The sequence below is a fragment of the Gymnogyps californianus genome, chromosome 1 (assembly GCF_018139145.2).
Source record: "Gymnogyps californianus isolate 813 chromosome 1, ASM1813914v2, whole genome shotgun sequence".
In the NCBI taxonomy this organism is placed as follows: domain Eukaryota; kingdom Metazoa; phylum Chordata; class Aves; order Accipitriformes; family Cathartidae; genus Gymnogyps; species Gymnogyps californianus.
Genome location: NC_059471.1, coordinates 130,656,316 through 130,674,503, shown reverse-complemented (window position 1 = coordinate 130,674,503; position 18,188 = coordinate 130,656,316). Strand labels below are relative to the sequence as shown.

Below are 18,188 nucleotides of genomic sequence, written 5' to 3'. Positions count from 1 at the left end.
TTCAAGTGTCGTACAGAGATAATTGCAGAAAACAGGGGGAGCGTTACCTGTCACAGGGTGATGGCTGGAAGATAGGTGCTGCAGCTGTTTCCGTTCACTGTCCCTTCCCGTTCATGATACCTGTCTCTTGCAGTAACAAACGGCCAATTCCTATCACCCCTAGCAGGCAAGGAGTCAAGACCAGGTAACTGACACGCGCAGCTCAAGGGTGGAAATAGTTCTGAAACAGCACGAGGGCAAGGTCTTAATGGGCAACAAATAAAGGGGAGTTCCTTATCATTTAGCCACTTATTCCTTGCTGTATTTTTTTTAAAACACTATTGTTAAGAGCACGCATTAAGTGAAGCAGAGCTCATGCAGAGCGTTACATACACTTCACTGTTACATTTGCACTGTCAATGCAGCCGGTTCGTTGGAGCGTACAAGAAAATGCGTGTTTTAAATTAAAAAGTACAGGATGGGCATATATACTCTAAATATGCATGGTTTTCGCTGATAAATATCCTTCTTGAAAATTATTTAGGTGCTGACAAGGCAGTTAAGGTGCAAAGAGTTATTTTCTTACAGCTACATGGTGAAGTTTCACACGAACTTAGAAGTACGGCTGAGAGGTGAAACACTCCTATGTCAGGACGTTTTAAGATGACAGCGACCCTCCTTTGACTCCTTTTCCGTGTATTTTCTCGCAGTTTTAGCCCCGCGATACACCATCGGCTGCTCTCCTCCAGCTCGTCCACCTCAGTTTTCAAGGAAAACTGCCGCCGGCAGTCGGTTTGCGCCGGCGGGCGCGGAGGGCGGGCGGGGCGCCGCGCCGCGCCGGGCCGGGCCGCCTCCCGTTCGCCGCCCTCTTTCCTGCCGCTGGCAGGAAGTTGGAGAGCGGGGTAGTTTCGCTCCGCGCTGCTCCGGCCGGCGCTGGGGAGGCTTCCTCTGGACGCGGGGGACCTTGCCATGGGGACGTAGCGGGCCGCGGAGCCATGCGCGGCCCGGTGCTGCCCTGCAGCTCGCTGGGGACGGTAAGTCACGGCGGGGGCTTCGCCGCTCCCCGCGGGATGGGACCGTGCCCCGGCGGGGCACCGCCTCGGCCGGCGGCGGCTCCGGTTTGTGGGCCCTTCCCCCGGAGCCGCCGCCGGTTGCGGGGCTGCAGCGCGGTGCCCGCCGCCCTGCCCCGCCGTGGGGCTTTTAGGCCCGCGTTCCCTTTGCCCCTCCTCGCCGCCGCAGGACTCCCCATCGCTCCGGGGCTGCGGACAGCCCGCTTTCTCCTCCCGCTCTCCGGGGGCTTTGGTTTCCCTCACGGCAGCCCCGTGCCGGGGGGGGGGGCAGCGCCCGTCGCGGCTGGCGGCCGCGGGGGAGCCATTTTCTCCTGCGGAGGGGCGAGGTGGGCGGTCGTGGTGGAGGGGGAGGCTGGTGCCGGGCCGGCAGGAGCGGCGACAGCCGGTCGGGAAGCCGAGCCGCGCGTGTCCCGCCGTCACCTGGCCGCCTGCGGTGTAACCGGGCAGCGGCGCTGCGGGGCCGCTGAGGTGGAGCGGGGCGAGGCCGGCGGTGCCTGCTCCCTCCTTCCCTCCCCGCCCACCGCTGGGCGCTGGGTTCGCCGGCGCCGTTTCCGGGATTTATCCCTGAGTCAGGGAAAAGGCGGCTGGATTTACAGGAATGGCGGAGGATTTCCTGGAGCCCGCGGCGCCGCCGTTAACTCGCGAGGCGCGGGGCTATCCCGGCGCCGAGGCCTGCCGGGGCCACGGTAGCCGCCCGGGCTGGGCTCCGCTGCCGCCGCCGCCGGTGTGCGGGGGTCGGGGCCGGCTGCCGGCGGGGAGGACGAGCCGCTTCTGATTCACCCGGCTCCGCTTTGCTGTGCGGTTGGCCGCAAGGTGCCTGCGGTTGTACCGCCAGGGACGGGCTGGGCGCGTTGCTGTTATTAAAGCAAGGGAAGCTTTATTGCCGCTCTGCGGGCATTTAAAAAAAGATTAGTGGGCTGTACCTACGCCCCAAACCATGAGATTTGTTTAAAAGCAGGTTTACCTTTGCTGGTAAATCTTCTTTAGCCTTCTTGGGTAGGTTAGGTCAAGATTTTTAAGCTGTCCATTGTAATTTTGCAGGTGAAAAAGTTACTTGTAAAAGAAATCCGAGAGTTTTATGAATAAGCTGACTGCTAGAGGTGAATGACCGTCCAGTATCAGCAGATGTGTGATAAAGCTGTGACAGTAGGGGTGGCATCACTTAACGTCATGACATGGCTATAAATTCTGGTATAGAAGTTACAAGGTCAAACTGTTTATACCTAAATACCTGAGCATCCCAGTAACAAACAGTTGCACTTGACTACACTGGACTTATAATGTTGGGTTAGTAGTTAATTTGCTGTCAGAAAGTTGTGATTATGCGACTCAAAGTTACCTTCTTCCAGAAGTTTTATTTTTTTGCACTTGGAAGCTTTTGGAAACCAGGTAATAGAGTTACAGCTAGCACTAGTAAGACAACACAACTAAAACTGTGGAGTAGGAGCACTCTATACCTTGACTCTAACCCATGGATCACTTACCATCTTGGGGCCTAGGTAGGATACATAAACTGTTGACTTACATATAGAGTTCAAAGCAGTTAGCAAACCTGGAAAAGTGTATTTCTGACTTAGGTATAGCGGTGCACGTATTTTGCTGTAATTCAGATACTATATGTGGCATTATTCATATTATTGGCAATAAAATGCACAAAAAAATCATTGGATTCCCCAAATTCATTATATTGTCTTCAGTTAAATAATATGCTGGAGGAAGGGTGTCCTTCAGTGGGATTTCTTTTTCTTTTTGAGGACATTTTTCCCCTCCTATTTACATGTCATTTCAAGTTCTCAGTAACACCATACTCACTCATTACAGATAATGTTTATCTTTTCCATAAAATTGTATTATTTTTTCAGTGTTACAATTCTTACTCTGTTGCATGCCCTTCCATCTTCCATTTACTTCCCATATCATCCTACATTTGCCCTCATGGCCCTTCTTACTCCCTTGATGCCCCCCTTCTAGTTTTCTGATTCTTTTATGTTTCCTCTGATTCTTAAGAATTTCCTGTAGCTTGTTTCCATGCATTTGCTCTTTTTGCGCATCCTTAACCTCATTTCCAGGTCCTCTGTGTTTTCCCCATGCGCTCCTAACTTTCACAGTGGAAAAAATGTCAGCTGTCTTCGCTGAGACCAGTGTGTTTTCTGTCTCATTATGATTTTTTTTTTAATAGCAGTTTCATTTATTAAAGGCAGTTCAGTTTTATGAAGAAAAAAGACAAAATAGCCACAAGGGTGCTTCTGGCATTGATTCCTTTTGAAGGTAAAGGGACAAATTGCAATTTTGAAGTTAGAAGCTATGTTATATAAAAATTGAAAACCAAGCCACCAAGTGCATTGTGAGAAAGAACTGTTGGGCCTACCATCCTGTTTCCAGTAGTAGTCAACAGCAGGTGTCTACCAAGGGTTTTGGAGCAGGGCAAGCATACAACAATGAAAAATAAAAATACTTTCCTGGCTTCTAGTGATCTGTGGCTGTAGGAATTCCCGAGTCGAAATGGTCCCGAATTCATATTTCGGACCCCTGAGTGTGTTTTTTCTTCTGCTGATGGGTGTGATGATTGCTTTTGGAACCCAGACACGTTTCTGGCACCCCCAGCACTCTGGCAGGGAGTCCCACACCTCAGCTATGTGTTGGCTAAAAAAGTACCTCTCTGTGTTTGTTTTGATCGTGTCTCCTGCTTGTTTTATGTGATGCCTCTTAGTTCTTGCATTGAAAGAGACAGAGAAGAGCCATCCGAGTTCATCTTCTTCAGCCATCCCAGTTCACCTTCTCCATGGCATTCATGACTTTAGGGCCTGCTATAGTATCCTCTGCTCAGTTTTCTCTTTTATAGACCAGTATTTTTAATCATTCCCTTTATGGCAGCCAGTCTGTACCACTGATCATCCTTGTTACCTTTCTCTGTATAATATCTGGGTTAATTTATATTCTCAGGATTGTGGACCAGAACTACAGTCTGGAATCAGTCCTTATGGATCTATATATTGGCATAACAACACTCTCTGTTTTGTCCTCAGATCCTTTCCTAATAATTTATAGCATTTGATTGCATTTCTGATTGCTTTCTCCGACCAGGTTCATTCAACTTTTTGTCTGCTTATTAATCGAATTTTAATTTCTATTTTTGATGACTGTCCACTTCTAGCCAAACAGAACATGTTGATATCCAGGTCTGTGCCAATTTCAGTTACGTGGTAATTTAAGTTTTCACAAGTAATCAGTATTGTCAGTTTGGATGCCTTTCCCTTACTTTTTATTAAGTAATCCATTTTCTGCATTAGCAGTATTATTTGGGGTAAAACCAACTTTGTCATTTTGTTCCTTCTTACCTATTTTCTTTAGTCATCAGAAAGGGGCTTTGCTTTTATTTGGGACAGATGTCTGGTATTGTCTTCCATAATCTTGGCCTCATCCCTGGATAACCGAGTGCTTCCTTTGAACCCTTGGTAACACAGATCTTTCTATTCTGGTCTTGGGAACCTGACAGTAGAAAGCACATCTCAGAGCAATGTTGCTACATTTCTCTATTAAAGCAAGCAGGACTATATCGGTTCCAATGAGTAGGACTCAGCACGTGACACATTACCCGACTCAAACAATTCAGCTAGTGAGCCACTGGCAAGGGGCGTGAGCACGGCTGCGGCACAGCGCGGGCAGGGGCCAAGGGCTTGTGCCCAGCTGAAAATCGGCTCGGGATTGAACGGGGAGGCCCCCACTGAGCCTTCCCGCAGCTCTTGCTGCGGCGGCGCTCTGATGCGAGGCTGTACAGGCCGTACAGCTATGCTGTCGAACTCAGCCCTGAACACAGGCAGGCAAACTGCTGGGGTGTTGCGTGTCTGTGAACTCAGGACTCTGACATAGGGTTCACCACTGTGTCCTCTAAGGAAAAATTTCCTCTTTCCTTTATCTCTGCTAATATGAAATAAAAACTTCTAACCTTATATACTGTATATATACACACACTTTATGATGTGAAGTCCATGATCTTTATAGATAAATCACAGGTTTTTTTGGTTTTTAAATTAAGATTTCGAAGGCCTTTCTTCAGTGCATGAAAGCTATTAGCAGTCTCCTGATTTTAGACAAGGCCTAAAGTACAGCATTCCTCCATCTGATCCTCATAAAATGGAGGATTATTTATAATACTAGCTCTTGTATCCTTCTTTTGACCTTTCCAGGTTTTAGTGAGCAATGAGAAAAGCTTCCTGTAAATGTTGCTTTAATCTACATTTCTCAGTGTGTAAAGCAGAAGTTCTGGTTTCCCTTGCATCTTTGTAGAGCAAACTAAAAAAAAATGCAAACCTCGAAGAGCTTTTGGAAATGGCTGAAGCAGTCAGAGAACATAAGGGTTAATCTTGCACCCTGATTTCTTTGGTAGCTCATTACTCTGAGCAGGATCTCTGTTTTCCTCCAGACTTCCAAGCTGGCTAATTTTTTATGACTCATCAAAAAGGCTAACAGATGACTGATATGTAGATTACTTAAGAAATATCTGAGAAATTCTAATGACTTGTAATGCCGTTTATTTGCAGGTAGTTCTTTAGTTTAAAAATGGAATTTGCAAAATGGAAGTCTTTTTTGAGAGGAGCAGTTGAAAAAGTTGTTGGTGGGGAAACACTTTATTAAATGATGAATGTTAGGTGTGTACAAAAAAAGGAGTAAGCCTCCTAATCTGTGGATTTTAACAGAACATCTGGATTTATAAAATTGTTTTAGTCTGAAATTTTCAGCTTTATGCTTTTGTATTAAGGAAGTTTAAACTCTGGAAATTGTTAATTTGGAACTATTCTAAACAGCGATGGGCAATACTATTTGAATTGTTTGGAATACTAGTACCTGAGCATCTGCTTCAGCAAGTGTTGCCTTCCTGTTAGTTCACATGAACAGGCGTGGGGTCTCAAGGCGCTGTGTGTGGGGGCAGGAGTCTCACCTGTCTAATTCGCACCCCCTTCCCACTCAGTTTGCTTTCTGTGACTGGCCTTGGTCCACTCTGGACACTTCTAGGCATCCATTGGCTTTCTAGGAGAGGGGAGTCTTGCTCCCATCACAACCCTCTCCATCCTCTCTTTCCTGTCATACTGTCGTATCTGTGTCACTGTACCTGCTTCCTCCGCCCTCCTCCCTGAGGGCGAGGAGCCTTGCAGGTAGCAGCAGGGCTACAGCTCTGCACGGGGAGGGCAGAGCGCATGATACTGAGCTGCGGCATCCATGCTGAGTAATTTGGTATTTCCTAGCTTTGTGGACATTGGCAGGTGATAATATGGTAGCCCTGATACGCTGCACTTCCCTGCGCTGTCCCTCTGTTTCAGATACTGTGCCTTCTTTCTCCTTGGCCTGAGAACACTGCTCTCAAATGTCCCTTCTTATTTCCACAGCCCTCCATCTTTCCTGCATCTTGCTGCATTCTTCACTTTTATCTTTGCTGTTCCTTCCTTTCTTTGCCTTACTCTGTAGAGATGCAACCGCACTTGCAGTTCTCTGTGCATGGTCTGGTGAGGCAGAAGCAGCAGCAAGGGTGTGAATTGTAGTGGTGGCAGTAATTCAAGAATATTTGAGGTTGAAGGTGGTGCAGGTTCTCCTAACTCCTGTCTCAGCTGCCAAAACTTTGCATAGAAGAGCTTTTGGGCTTGTGCAGCACTTTTTTTCACTGTAGCTGTCAGGCAGTAAGTGCTGGCATGAGACATGAGAAGGAACTAGGGTTGCCTCACATGTGAGGAGAATGTGCAGGGCACATAGCTGTCACCCAGAGGGGTGGAATGATTTAAGGAAGCAGCATTCTGGTTTTCATCTGCCGTATTTTGTTTATTTCTGCAGCAGTTTCAGAAGTAAAACCTAGAGTTTCTGCTGACTCTTTTCTTTTCCTGGGCAGTCCCCGCTCACTAAAAATGTGAATCACCGGTGTGCATGATGTGGTTTGGTGGTTTGAATTATCATTCAGCTTAGGTAATACATGCTGTCCACTTTTCTATGCAGCATTGGTTAGTAAGTACTCTTTCTTTCTCCTGGCAAGTGGAATCAGAGCATGTTGTAAATCTAACAATGGAAAATCACCTTATTTCAGTTGTAGAAGACCTCTAAACTTTGCCTTGGTGAGCTGTTATCAATGACTTGAGGCTTCAGTACTTGGTAAATGGAGCTACATCTGGCTGGTGACTGGTCACCAGCGGTGTTCCTCAGGGCTCAATTCTAGGGCCGGTTCTGTTCAATATATTTATCAGTGATCTGGATGCAGGAGTTGAATGCACCATTAGCAAGTTTGCTGATGATACCAAACTGGGAGGTGCTGTTGACTCTCTCGAGGGACAAGATGCCTTGCAGAGGGATCTAGATGGATTGGAGCATTGGGCAATGGAATGAAATTTAACAAGTCCACATGCTGGATTCTGCACCTGGGATGGAGTAATGCCGGACACAAGTATAAATTGGGAGAGGAGTGGCTGGAGAGCAGCCCTGCAGAAAGGGACCTGGGGGTGCTGGTCGATAGCAGGCTCAATATGAGTCAGCAGTGTGCCCTGGCAGCCAAGAGGGCAAACCGCATCCTGGGGTGCATCACAGTATAACCAGCCGGTCAAAAGAGGTGATGATCCCGCTGTATTCAGCATCGGTGTGGCCTCACCTTGAGCACTGTGTGCAGTTCTGGGCCCTACACTTTAAGAAGGATGTGAAGGTACTTGAATGCATCCAGAGGAGGGCAACAAAGCTGGTGAAAGGGCTGGAAGGAATGCCCTGTGAGGAGTGGCTAAGGACTTTGGGTTTGTCTGGTTTGGAGAAAAGGAGGCTGAGGGGCGACCTCATTGCTCTCTACAGCTCCCTGAGGAGGGGAAATGGAGAGGGAGGTGCTGATCTCTTCTCCCTGGTATCCAGTGATAGGATGCGTGGGAATGGTTCAAAGGTGCGCCAGGGGAGGTTCAGACTGGATATTAGGCAGCATGTCTTTACCAAGAGGGTGGTCAGGCACTGGAACAGGCTTCCTAGAGAGGTGGTCAATGCCCCAAGCCTGTCAGTGTTTAAGAGGCATTTGGACAATGCCCTTAATAACGTGCTTTAACTTGGTCAGCCCTGAATTGGTCAGGCAGTTGGACTAGATGATCGTTGTAGGTCCCTTCCAACTGAAATATTCTATTCTAATTTCATGTATTTCCTGAATTTTATGATGTCTGTCATTGGTATAAATCAGTATACTGCTGAATGGCTTGGGGAGCTGCTTAAGATGGTGCTGTTTTTTTTTCCACCATGTGAATGGTTTTTCTGGAAGGCCGACTCATTTGTTTGTGAGTCACTTGTGGTCTGTGACTCTCTGTTCCTCAGATTTTGGTCAGTAATAATGTGTTAACTCTGGTTTGATTACACTTGTAGACAAGCTTTCACTTAATCTGAAAAACTGAAAACACCTTTCCCGTTTTCTTTTGTTTTTGAAGGTGTATCTAACCAATTTTCTATGTGTTTTTGGCTTGATCTTTGATGCTTTCCTCTGTTGTTTCTATTGCTGAGTTGTCTGACTTATGGGCCGGCTCTCTGTATTCCCATGTCAGGGGATTAATCATTGGCTAGAGAATCAGGATTTTTTTATTGTTGCTGTCAGACCATCTGTGTGAATGATCTTTTACCTGTTTTCCTGCAAGCAAGCAATCTTGTAAGACTGTCAGCTGCTGAAACGAGTTTTATTTCTTACTGAGTTGTTGGAGTGCTCGCATTTATCCTGTGGTCAGCTAATTAAGTCTGAAATGATAGCTATTTAAATATGTGGTTCTCTTTTTCCTGTTCACCATTTTAGCATCTGGTCTATTGAATATGTCTTTGTATGACAGAGCTCTCTGAAAAATGGGGTTTTTGCTTTGTCAGAGTTGCAAAGCCCTATCCTTCTTGAGGTTTTAAGTTGCTTTCATGTATGTACCTTTCTCCCCCAAGGCTTTAATTTTGAGAGAGAAACAGGACAGCATGGGGCTGTCATAGCCATCTCATTTTGCGTATCCTTTCTTAAGCTTGCAACCACAAAATTGGTATCAGCATTGTGGTTTACCCTTGTTGGTTTACTTTGCTTTTGCTATAACTCTCCCAGCTGAAAAGGCAAAAAGACCTGGAACTCTGAAGCTGTGCCTGTACAGCTAGGCATCTTACCACTTTCAAAAAAGCAAGCTGGGAAAACATTTCAATATAGGGAAGTTAGTGTAGTAAAACTTGGTGTGAGATTGTATGGATGGGGCAGGGTGGTATTTATTTGCAAAAGAATGAGTTGATTTTCATACATTCACACGATCTGATGCAGAGGCTACATGGGCACACACTCTCCGCGACATACTCAGAAGCACCAACACGTGTATGTCCAGATGGTGTGGCCAGGATCACTTACGTGCAATGCAGACGACAAAGGACACTGGCTGTCAAGTCTTCATTGTGCCGCTGGGGTTCTTCATGGCACTACAAACTAGTTTTTGGGCAAGTTCATCATACCCTTCGGGAGTCATCAGCTGGTATAAGACGGGCCTTTGCCATAGAAACTTGCTGACTTCAGGCTCCATAAATATTGGGCCAAGTTGTTTCCTGTTTTTTGGTTGTTTTTTTTTTTTTTTTAACCTTTTTATTATTGTATGTTTTTTCCTTGTCTGAATGCATGTTTGAAATACATGCCTAGGGCCTGTTTTTCTGTTGGGCCAACAGGCAAAGGAATCATGTTTGTGATACACTGCAATCTCGTTACCATCCTCCTGGTGCAGGGTCTTTTGCTGATGAGTCATCTATGCCGTGGTCTTACCACAGTGTAGACCTTTTGGCCGTGACATAAACAGCACATTTCTCAATTTCGCTGCTGGGAATAGTGTCCTGAAAACAATGTTCAGGGAATGGTGTCCTTCATTATCAGTACAGGCCGTTCCTTTAACCCTTTGTTCTGCTGTTCCTTTGTGTGTGTGTGTGTGTGTGTACACACACTCACGCTCTCTTACAGTCATACTGCAGTCATACCAATCTTAATCTCTCTGTTAAAATTCTTGACAACAGTGATCTTCAAAATGAAAAATAGCAAGTAAATCTTAAAGGAATTAAAAAAAAGTGCACATTTTTGTAGCAGACTGTTCAGACTGAATGTTAACAGCTGCAGTTTAAAAGGAAGAATGTACATTTGACGGGGAGAAGTTGAAAATCTAACTTTCCCACGTTTCTGGGGCTGGCTTGCTCAGGAGGAGTTTTGGAAGCTTTTCTGTACTTTGCATGCAGTGAGATCCTCCTCTGCCTTCTTATTCCAAACTTCCCATCTGGTTTATTTATTCAGTAGAACTGCAAGTACTGGACGTGTTCTTCTCTCTGGAACTGTTTTTAGATGGGCAGTCTTACTGCCTTCGTTAATAAAAGCATTCCTTTGCTCTTGAGTAACTTTCTTGCAAGCTGCAGCGTTTTCAAGGCATTCCATCTATAAATTGCACATCACAAAAAGTATTTGCTTTATATACAACCAGTTTGTCATAGAGACCATTGTATGGCATATTACTAACACAGATGACAGGCGTGGGTTTGTTGGGTTTTTTTCTGGTAAATTATCTCCCCCCACACTTCTGTCAGTGGAGGGTCGTGATATCAGAATTGGTCAAGTCAATTGAACTCGCTGTTATAAGATTTAATTGTATGTGCTGAAGTCAGCTGTGCAGTCTGCAAGGGGATATGATGTTTTCTCACCTTGTTTCTCTCCCTCTTTCTTTCCCTCTCCCTCTGCATTTCCAGGTTATCCTAACATTTGTCTGCGTGTTGACAAAGGAATCTGCAGAAATTGCTCCAGTGCCATATACGCTGCAAGTCCATCGGGTAGCTTTGGATGGAGGAGACCCCTCTAACCCCTTGAGGAAAGAAAAGAGGCTGGTGCAGTGTCAAGTAGGACAATACCTACATCCCAGAGAGACCCACTGCTGCATGAGGTGCCATGCAGGTATGTAAAATAAGTACAGTAATAGTGACCTTCACCTTAGAGGCATTTCCCTGTCCTGCACTCTCAAACTCTGTCCTACAGCTACATTGGTGCTCCCTTTCCTTGGTACCTATCCCTACCCAGATAAATTCTTATTCCTTGTCTTTTCTTTTGGGCTGTCAGTGTCCTTCTCACTGGTGAGAGGAAGCATACTCGGTCCTTACACCATCAACTCCAGGGTTTCTCCAAGGAATCAGTGACTCCCATCCTCCCTAGGACAACGCATTTGCCTTCCTGTCAGAGCTCTGTTAAGTGATTTTCTTGCAGGTACCTACAAGGCAAGAGACTGTGATCGGCCTGACCAGGCACCTGTCTGTCTTCCATGTGCTAATGGCACATTCACAGCTGTTGATAACATCATGTCTAAATGCTTCCAGTGTACACATTGCCGTACAGGTGAGTTATCTATAGAACCTGAGAAAAATGGGTGGTAGTGGGGGGCGGGGGGCTGGAGGGGGATGGCAAGGTGAGTGAAGAAGCTTGGAAAAGTAAGCAATTGAACGGGCCGAAGGACAGTGTATGGGACGGGATTTGGGACAGCAGGAATAAGGGTTACCAAATTACTACAATCTGAGATGCAGTTTGGAGGCCTTTTTGGCCTTTTTCTGGGAAGATTAGGGGATAACAATACCTGTTACCATAACAGTGCTCTCAGCTGAAGGTGAAGGAAAAGGTTGGAATAATCACTTCTCCTTTCTTTCCTCAGAATTCCAGCAGATAGTAGAGACTCCCTGCACCCCAAAGCAAGATACTGTATGTGGCTGTCGGAAGAATCAGTATCAGATTGGCCTGTCCGATCTCTTCAAGTGTAGGAACTGCAGCTCGTGTGTCAATGGGGTTATTGCCAACTGTGAGTATGGCATGGATGATGGATGTGGCTCCAGTACGGACATACTGTACTAGGGTAGACATTAACAGCCCTCTCTTCACCTTCTGACACGCTCCAGCGCCTTGCCCTGAAGTGACTGTAGTTTTGGAACAGCTCTTGGTTTTACCTGCCCCCTTTCCCCAGAACGACTGCCATTTTTTGCCTGCCTTGGCATCAATCCCTGTTTTCTACCACAGTTTCTCCCTTCCTTTTGTCCTTGAATGGCTTCTCGGTTTTGGTTGTTGTGAGGAGATATTTTCTACCTAATTTTGGTACCTCTGCCTTGCATGTACTGAAGCAACGTCTTTATGCTCTAGAGCAGATTTCCCCTTTACCTTCCTTTTTTATCTTTGTGTGGATATTTCTCCTGATGCTCATTACATTTCCCTCACCAACTGCTGGAAGCACTTTGAGTACAATGGCTGAAAATACCACTGGTCCCAGTGCCCAGCTGAACTGCTTGTCAGTCGGTTGCTGAACCACCACAGTGTATTGTGCAGTGTTTTAAAGTAAAGAGCTGCTCAGGTAATGCTGAACTGTACCCAGTGGCATTGGGTGTGACCTGGGGATGGTGCAGGTGTCTGGGAGAAGTACCCATGTTAGCTGTCCCAAGCTACCTCATCTCCAGTCAGGAATCAGAGGTCTTAACCAAATACTGCTTGCCGCCCTCCACTTTGTGCTGTAGTCTAATTCTGTTCATGTCTCTTAAATGCTCCTTACCTTGTTGTCCTAAAGCTATCCCTTCTTCTTTGCAAATTCTGCTTCTCCTGATCCCTTTCCCATCTCTTACCCTGCCTAGCGTCAGGTTTGCTGTCTCACTGGTGAATGCATTCCCTCTGGTGCTTGGTAATCTTTCTCTGTCAGTTTTCATGCTTATGCCTATCCTCAAGGGTCATCATCGTACGTTGCCCTTGAGCAATTTCCTTCCCTCTTGGCTGATGTAGAACTGTTTTAGTCCTGTCCCTCACTTGCCACAGAATGCATGCTGCTTGTTCTAGTACCTTTTTCCCTCCCCTCATGCAGCTTTATGTCCTTCCATCACTATTCTTGTCTGCTCCTCCCCACACCTGTTTTACTCAGTCTCCATACTGTGACTTCCTTAGAAGCAATAGCTCTTTCATTTCTTACCCCTTCCACTCACAGCATAGCAGATCACAAGAGTGGATATGTGTCCCATGGCTTGAAGTGATTTCTCCCTGCCCTGAACTGACTTCCTCACCAGTCCCAGCTGCTCAGGGACCACTTCTCCCTCATCTTTGCCTGACTAATGTCATTTCCCCTTCCTGTCACACTTGAACTTGAGTGACTTTCCCCACTTTTGCACTGGAACTGTCATTATCCATTAGACCAATTTCAGCTGCACTGTAATTTTAGTCTCTTTCCAAGCCTCTGCAGAGGTCCCCGACCTACCAGGACAGCGGTACCCTTGATTTTTATTATTTTTATGCTCCCTCCAACCCTGTCCTCAAATGTAGACCGAATCCTTTTTCTCTTCTTCAGTAGCAGGCGCAAAGCGGGATAATCTCCTACCCATCTTGGAGTGGATTTTTGTCCTTTTGTTTTCTTCTCTGTCCAGATTATGGCAACAGTTTCTTCTTTTCTCTATAGGTTCAAAGAACAGAGACACAATTTGCAGGTGTAAGCCTCCATTCTTCCTGACACTTAATAACGTTTGCAAGTCTTGCAACAGGTGAGCTTTTTTCCTCTGTATGCCCCTCCACTGAGTAGGACAGACAGCAGACACAAGCCCCATAGGGGAAGAAAATTTTTCTCAAGGCTCTGTCCATCCTGACATAACTTTACAACATTCTGCCTTTGTGGGGCAATTGGGTCTTCCCCTCTGCCACCCCCAGTCTTCTCCATGTAGGCATCAGCCCACTAAGAACCCAAAGTCACTAGCCACACTGCATTGCTCTGCTTTGCAGGCTCATCTTGACTTGTGTGTTACATAGGATTGTCGCAAATGGCTGGTGTTTCATTTCATGTGCGCTCACCTCTCTGATTTGCTCTTTCAGCTGCATTGGAGAAGAATGCTTGCAGTGTCATAGCCCAGTGACTACCTCACCGACTTCGTCTGGGCTGAGTGAGTACTGGGGGAACTGGGGGACAGTGGAATCTTTTCAGTGTGGGCTTTTGTGCTGTTAATGCCTTTTGTAAAGTGTTTTCTTCTCCACTCTCTCAAACCATTATTCTTTTTCTCCCTACCATTTGCACGTCTTCACTTGCTGTTCTCCCTCTAGCACTTACCTCTTCCTTTCTCAGTCACTCACTCATTTGCCCTCTTCCTTTTGTCCAGATGGGAGCCTTGTCCTTGGCATCATCGTTGCAATATTTGTAGTTATCTCTGTCCTCTACATTGTAAATAAAGCAGTGAAGCTGGTCCAGGAAAATGGGATAGCGTCGTCTTTCTACTCCTGTGGTGAGTACAGCAGCATATGCAGTGATATTAATTGGGATAGATGTCATTCTCGGTGTGTTTGTGTATGTGCACACGTGTGAGGGAAAAAGTGGGATCCTGTTACTTTGCTTTGCTGCAAGGCCAGAGGAACACGAGAACTTGACAGCTAAGCTTATTGGTGCAGTTCTTACAACTCTGCATCCATGCCCATAGCTGTGACTGGAAGTGCATGTGAGCTCATTGCTGGGAGATGTGCATTTTGCTATAAAACTTTTTTGAGGGCAGGATTGTGAATAGCTGCTTTCCTGTTTTCTCTGGGACGAGAGGAAGTGAAAATAATTTCTGCTTTCTTTTTTCTTTCTTTTTCTTTAAAGTTTCTTTGCCACAGACGACCAAGGAGCCAGTATCTGAGGTGAGCAAGATCATGGGTATAAGAGTTTTCCTTCTGTTTTCAACTATGCTAGCCTGGGATCCAGACTAACATTTTTCCCCATGGGCTGTTTTCAGGCCTTGTATTTTCAAATGAGCTGAGTAATAGGGCTGTTTAATTCAGAAGTCTTTTCCTGTAGAGGGTGGAGCCATTAACATTTTACTTCCCCTCTTCTAGAGGATGCTTTTCGAACTCTTAGCTTTTTTTTTCTGGATGCATTTTTTTCAGATAGGAGGTCCTTAATCCTTTTTTTCTCCCTATATACCCTAAGCTTGGAGGATTTAACTAATTTTACTTCACTTCAGATCTTGACCCCACAAGCCTCTCAGTGCTGCTTCACAGTGTTCTCTCAGGTCCAATGCTGTTCTGCAATGAAGAGGGCCCAAGCAGTAGTTGAGGTGGGATTTCCACAGCCTTACAGAGAAGGCTGATGGGAAAGGTGGCATGTGGAGCTTCTAGAATGGTGGTGATTCTGTGTCCCAGCCTTACTTGATTTTGTAAAGAAATATTTTTTTCCAGACTACTCTTTTTTGATGCCAAAAGAGAGTTAAACTCCTTGAGTTCTGCTGGAAAGAAATGTTTGGTGCCTTCTGCTCAAACAGGGCATATAGGAAGAATTAAAACCTCAGCACCTGCTCCCCACCTATCTTGGATAAATTTTAGTACATAAAAGTGGTTCCTTGCAGGAGACAGGTATATTGTGCTGCTGCGGGTGATTCTGGGCTAAGCAAATGTGTCTTTCAGGTTGAGGTAAAAAGAAGTGAAATTTCCATCCTTCTTCCTGAGTCCCAGAAGGAAACAGAATTGTCAGCGAATGCAACACCACCACCTGCACTTCTGCCGCAAAGTTCACATGAGCTACCAGACTGTGTCAGACCTGCCAGGAAGACACAGCTTCCAGACAGTAAGTGAAACTCCCCCAGCCTTCCCTCCTTCCCCAGGCAAATGAGAACCTGGTTATGCAGATGCGGCTAGGAGGATACTGGACAGACCTTACCCGGTGTACGTGACCTGTGTGTATACTTCATGCATGGCACAGTACAAAGGCAGAAGCATGCCCACAGCCTGTGAGGCTGTATATACTAAACATCTATGCAAGACCTTTCTGTTGTCCCTTTTCCCTACCAGCAAAATGGATTGTCATATGTGGTGACATGCTGTCAGTCTTCATGCCTCTGGGATAGTGACCCAGAGCATTCTTCTTGCAGGAATGTGTGGCAGCAAAGGCCTAAGCACGTGTGCTCAGCTCTGCTCATAACCTTACACAAGAGCATATGGAAGCATTCCCATTGCTTTTTAATGGATAAGAGCAAGTCTGGACATCAGACAAGTCTGTGTGACTACTCTGTAGAAGACCTGAACAATGGGACAATGCACGATCCCAAGGCACCATCCAGCCCTGGATTAGTCGCATTCTCCTTGAGGCTACAGAATCCTGGTTCTCACACTTTATTTCTTGTCTTTTCACAGACCCTGCTATTCACTACACTGTGGTGGATCATGTACCGCCATCTCGGTGGAAAGAGTTTGTGAGGCGTCTGGGTCTGAGTGACTGTGATCTAGAGCGAATCGAGATGGAGCATCGGTGTTTACGAGATGCCCAGTATGAAATGCTTAGACTGTGGAAACTGCAGATGGGCCATGCTGCAACTGTGGAGCACATCAGCTGTGTTCTCAACCAGATGGAGCTGAGTGGCTGCAATGAAGCTATTCAAGAGGCTTTGCTAAACCAGAACTCTCCTCAACCTTGCAGCTTCCACAGCCATCTTTAATCTATTCCTGCTTTAGTTGCCCTTGCTATGACTATTAAGAGAGGGTCATAACTCCCTTCCTTTCCTGTCTTCCTTTTCCCGTACCTCCCTATCTTTCTAACACTCCTCAGCTGGGTTTGTTGGAGACAGCAGCAGATTATGCTGGAGGAAGGCTGAGGTTTGCTTCTCAACCACCATGTAGCTCAACACCTCTAAGCCAAGACAGACCTCTGCAACAACTCCTTTCCCAAGGAGGGAAAGCACCTCATAAAGGAAGTGGTGTGTGGACTCTGACCAAGATGAAAACAGAAGCTCAGAGTGACTTGATAGATCAGCTGCTCTATGGACAAGTTGTTGCTGAAACAGGTGCTCCACCCACCGTGTGGTGGGTAAACTTGTAGGGTGACTTGGTTAAGCTGGCTGTTCAGATGGTAAAGTACTCACTTTTTGCAGATATATTTTTCTGCAAGATCAGACAGTTGAACTGGCTCACATTGCAGCCCTTTGATGGCTAAATCTGACTCAAGGGAAGTGGTGGATGTGCCTGTTCCTGGGAGCAGAAGAGGATTGCCCCCTTTCGGTATCAACTAGTTATCGCTGTGACAAGAGACATGGAGATTCAGAAGTGGTGGCTCTGTGAGAAACAGGAGGACGTTATCCTTTCCACATCCCCATTTCCCTCAGGTTCAAGAGGAATAAGGATTCTGAGCCAGTGAGTCAGATGAGAGGGTTGGTGCTTTTTTCTCAAGGTTTTTTTTTTTCTGTACCTAGAAACCATGTAAGATAGCATTAACAAAAAACCTGCCTGTGTGTTTGTCCAAGTGCAGAGGGGAAAGGAATGCATGCATCTGTCTGGGTGAGAAGGTACCTATGTACCTGGCAGCGTGAGCGCCTCTGCAAATCTGTGCTTGCACACAGGTCGGTAGGCTTGTGTCTACCTGCTTATCTATCTCTGAACGATTTGCTGAATCTGATCTAACTGCAAGTGGGACTGTGTATGTGTACATATATATATATTTTAGCAACTGTTGAGTAACTTCACACTACTTCCTGGACTGTATTCTGTGATTGCTGCTTGGGTGTGAGAGCCATTCTGTACCATCTCCAGGCTGTCACCATCACTTTCTCACGGGTATTACCCTGGGTGAAGCAGAAGTAGCAAAAATCAATGAGCCTGCATCAGGTGCAGGTTGTCCACGCTTTTGTAACGTGGATTTTTTTTTTTTTAGTCTCTTGTCCCTTGACCAGGGAGAAAGTTTCTATTGTAAATACACTAAATGCTCTGAATTAAAATTTGTATTTTTACCTATGCCTCCATTCTGTTTTTGTCCATATCAGCTTCTCTTCTGTGACTGGGTGGGGGCAGAGAAAGGGTAATAACTTGCAGAAGTGGCAAGAGTGGGCTGCAAGAGGGGGTGGCTTGATGGTCTGATGAAATTTTTTTTAAAAAATGGTTTTATGAACTTTTGTATGTAAAGCTTAGCTGCCCTCAAGTCACAGGAAGCTGGCTTAGGGCAGGAAGTAGGACTGAAATTAAATCCGGTTGCAGGTCTTCTCAGATATTCAAGAGTCAAAGGGGATGCTAGTATATTTAAAGTGAATTTTTAAACAACATACAATGAGTCGTTTTGATCTGTATTTTTAAAGAGGAAAATATCTTTAATAAAAGAATATAGATTATACTTTATTGCTAATCTTAAGAAGCATGTTTTTGTCTGAGTTACCAAA

At 45.9% G+C, this 18,188-nt stretch overlaps 1 protein-coding gene across 2 annotated transcripts; it reads left to right on the top strand.

Moving 5' to 3' along the window:
• The first annotated feature begins 965 nt into the window (after positions 1 to 965).
• On the top strand, positions 966 to 17,765 carry TNFRSF1A (TNF receptor superfamily member 1A). Of its 2 annotated transcripts, XM_050901137.1 has the most exons (10): positions 966 to 1,013; positions 10,773 to 10,974; positions 11,281 to 11,409; positions 11,720 to 11,863; positions 13,490 to 13,571; positions 13,897 to 13,964; positions 14,178 to 14,300; positions 14,654 to 14,691; positions 15,454 to 15,613; positions 16,180 to 17,765. In XM_050901137.1, the coding sequence occupies exons 1-10, from the start codon at positions 975 to 977 to the stop codon at positions 16,479 to 16,481; spliced, it is 1,287 nt and encodes a 428-aa protein (XP_050757094.1). In that variant the 5' UTR covers positions 966 to 974; the 3' UTR covers positions 16,482 to 17,765. The 2 variants fall into 2 exon arrangements, with proteins under 2 accessions (XP_050757094.1, XP_050757087.1); XM_050901130.1 differs by lacking the exon at positions 966 to 1,013 and having other exon boundaries at positions 10,713 to 10,974.
• Positions 17,766 to 18,188: the final 423 nt, after the last annotated feature.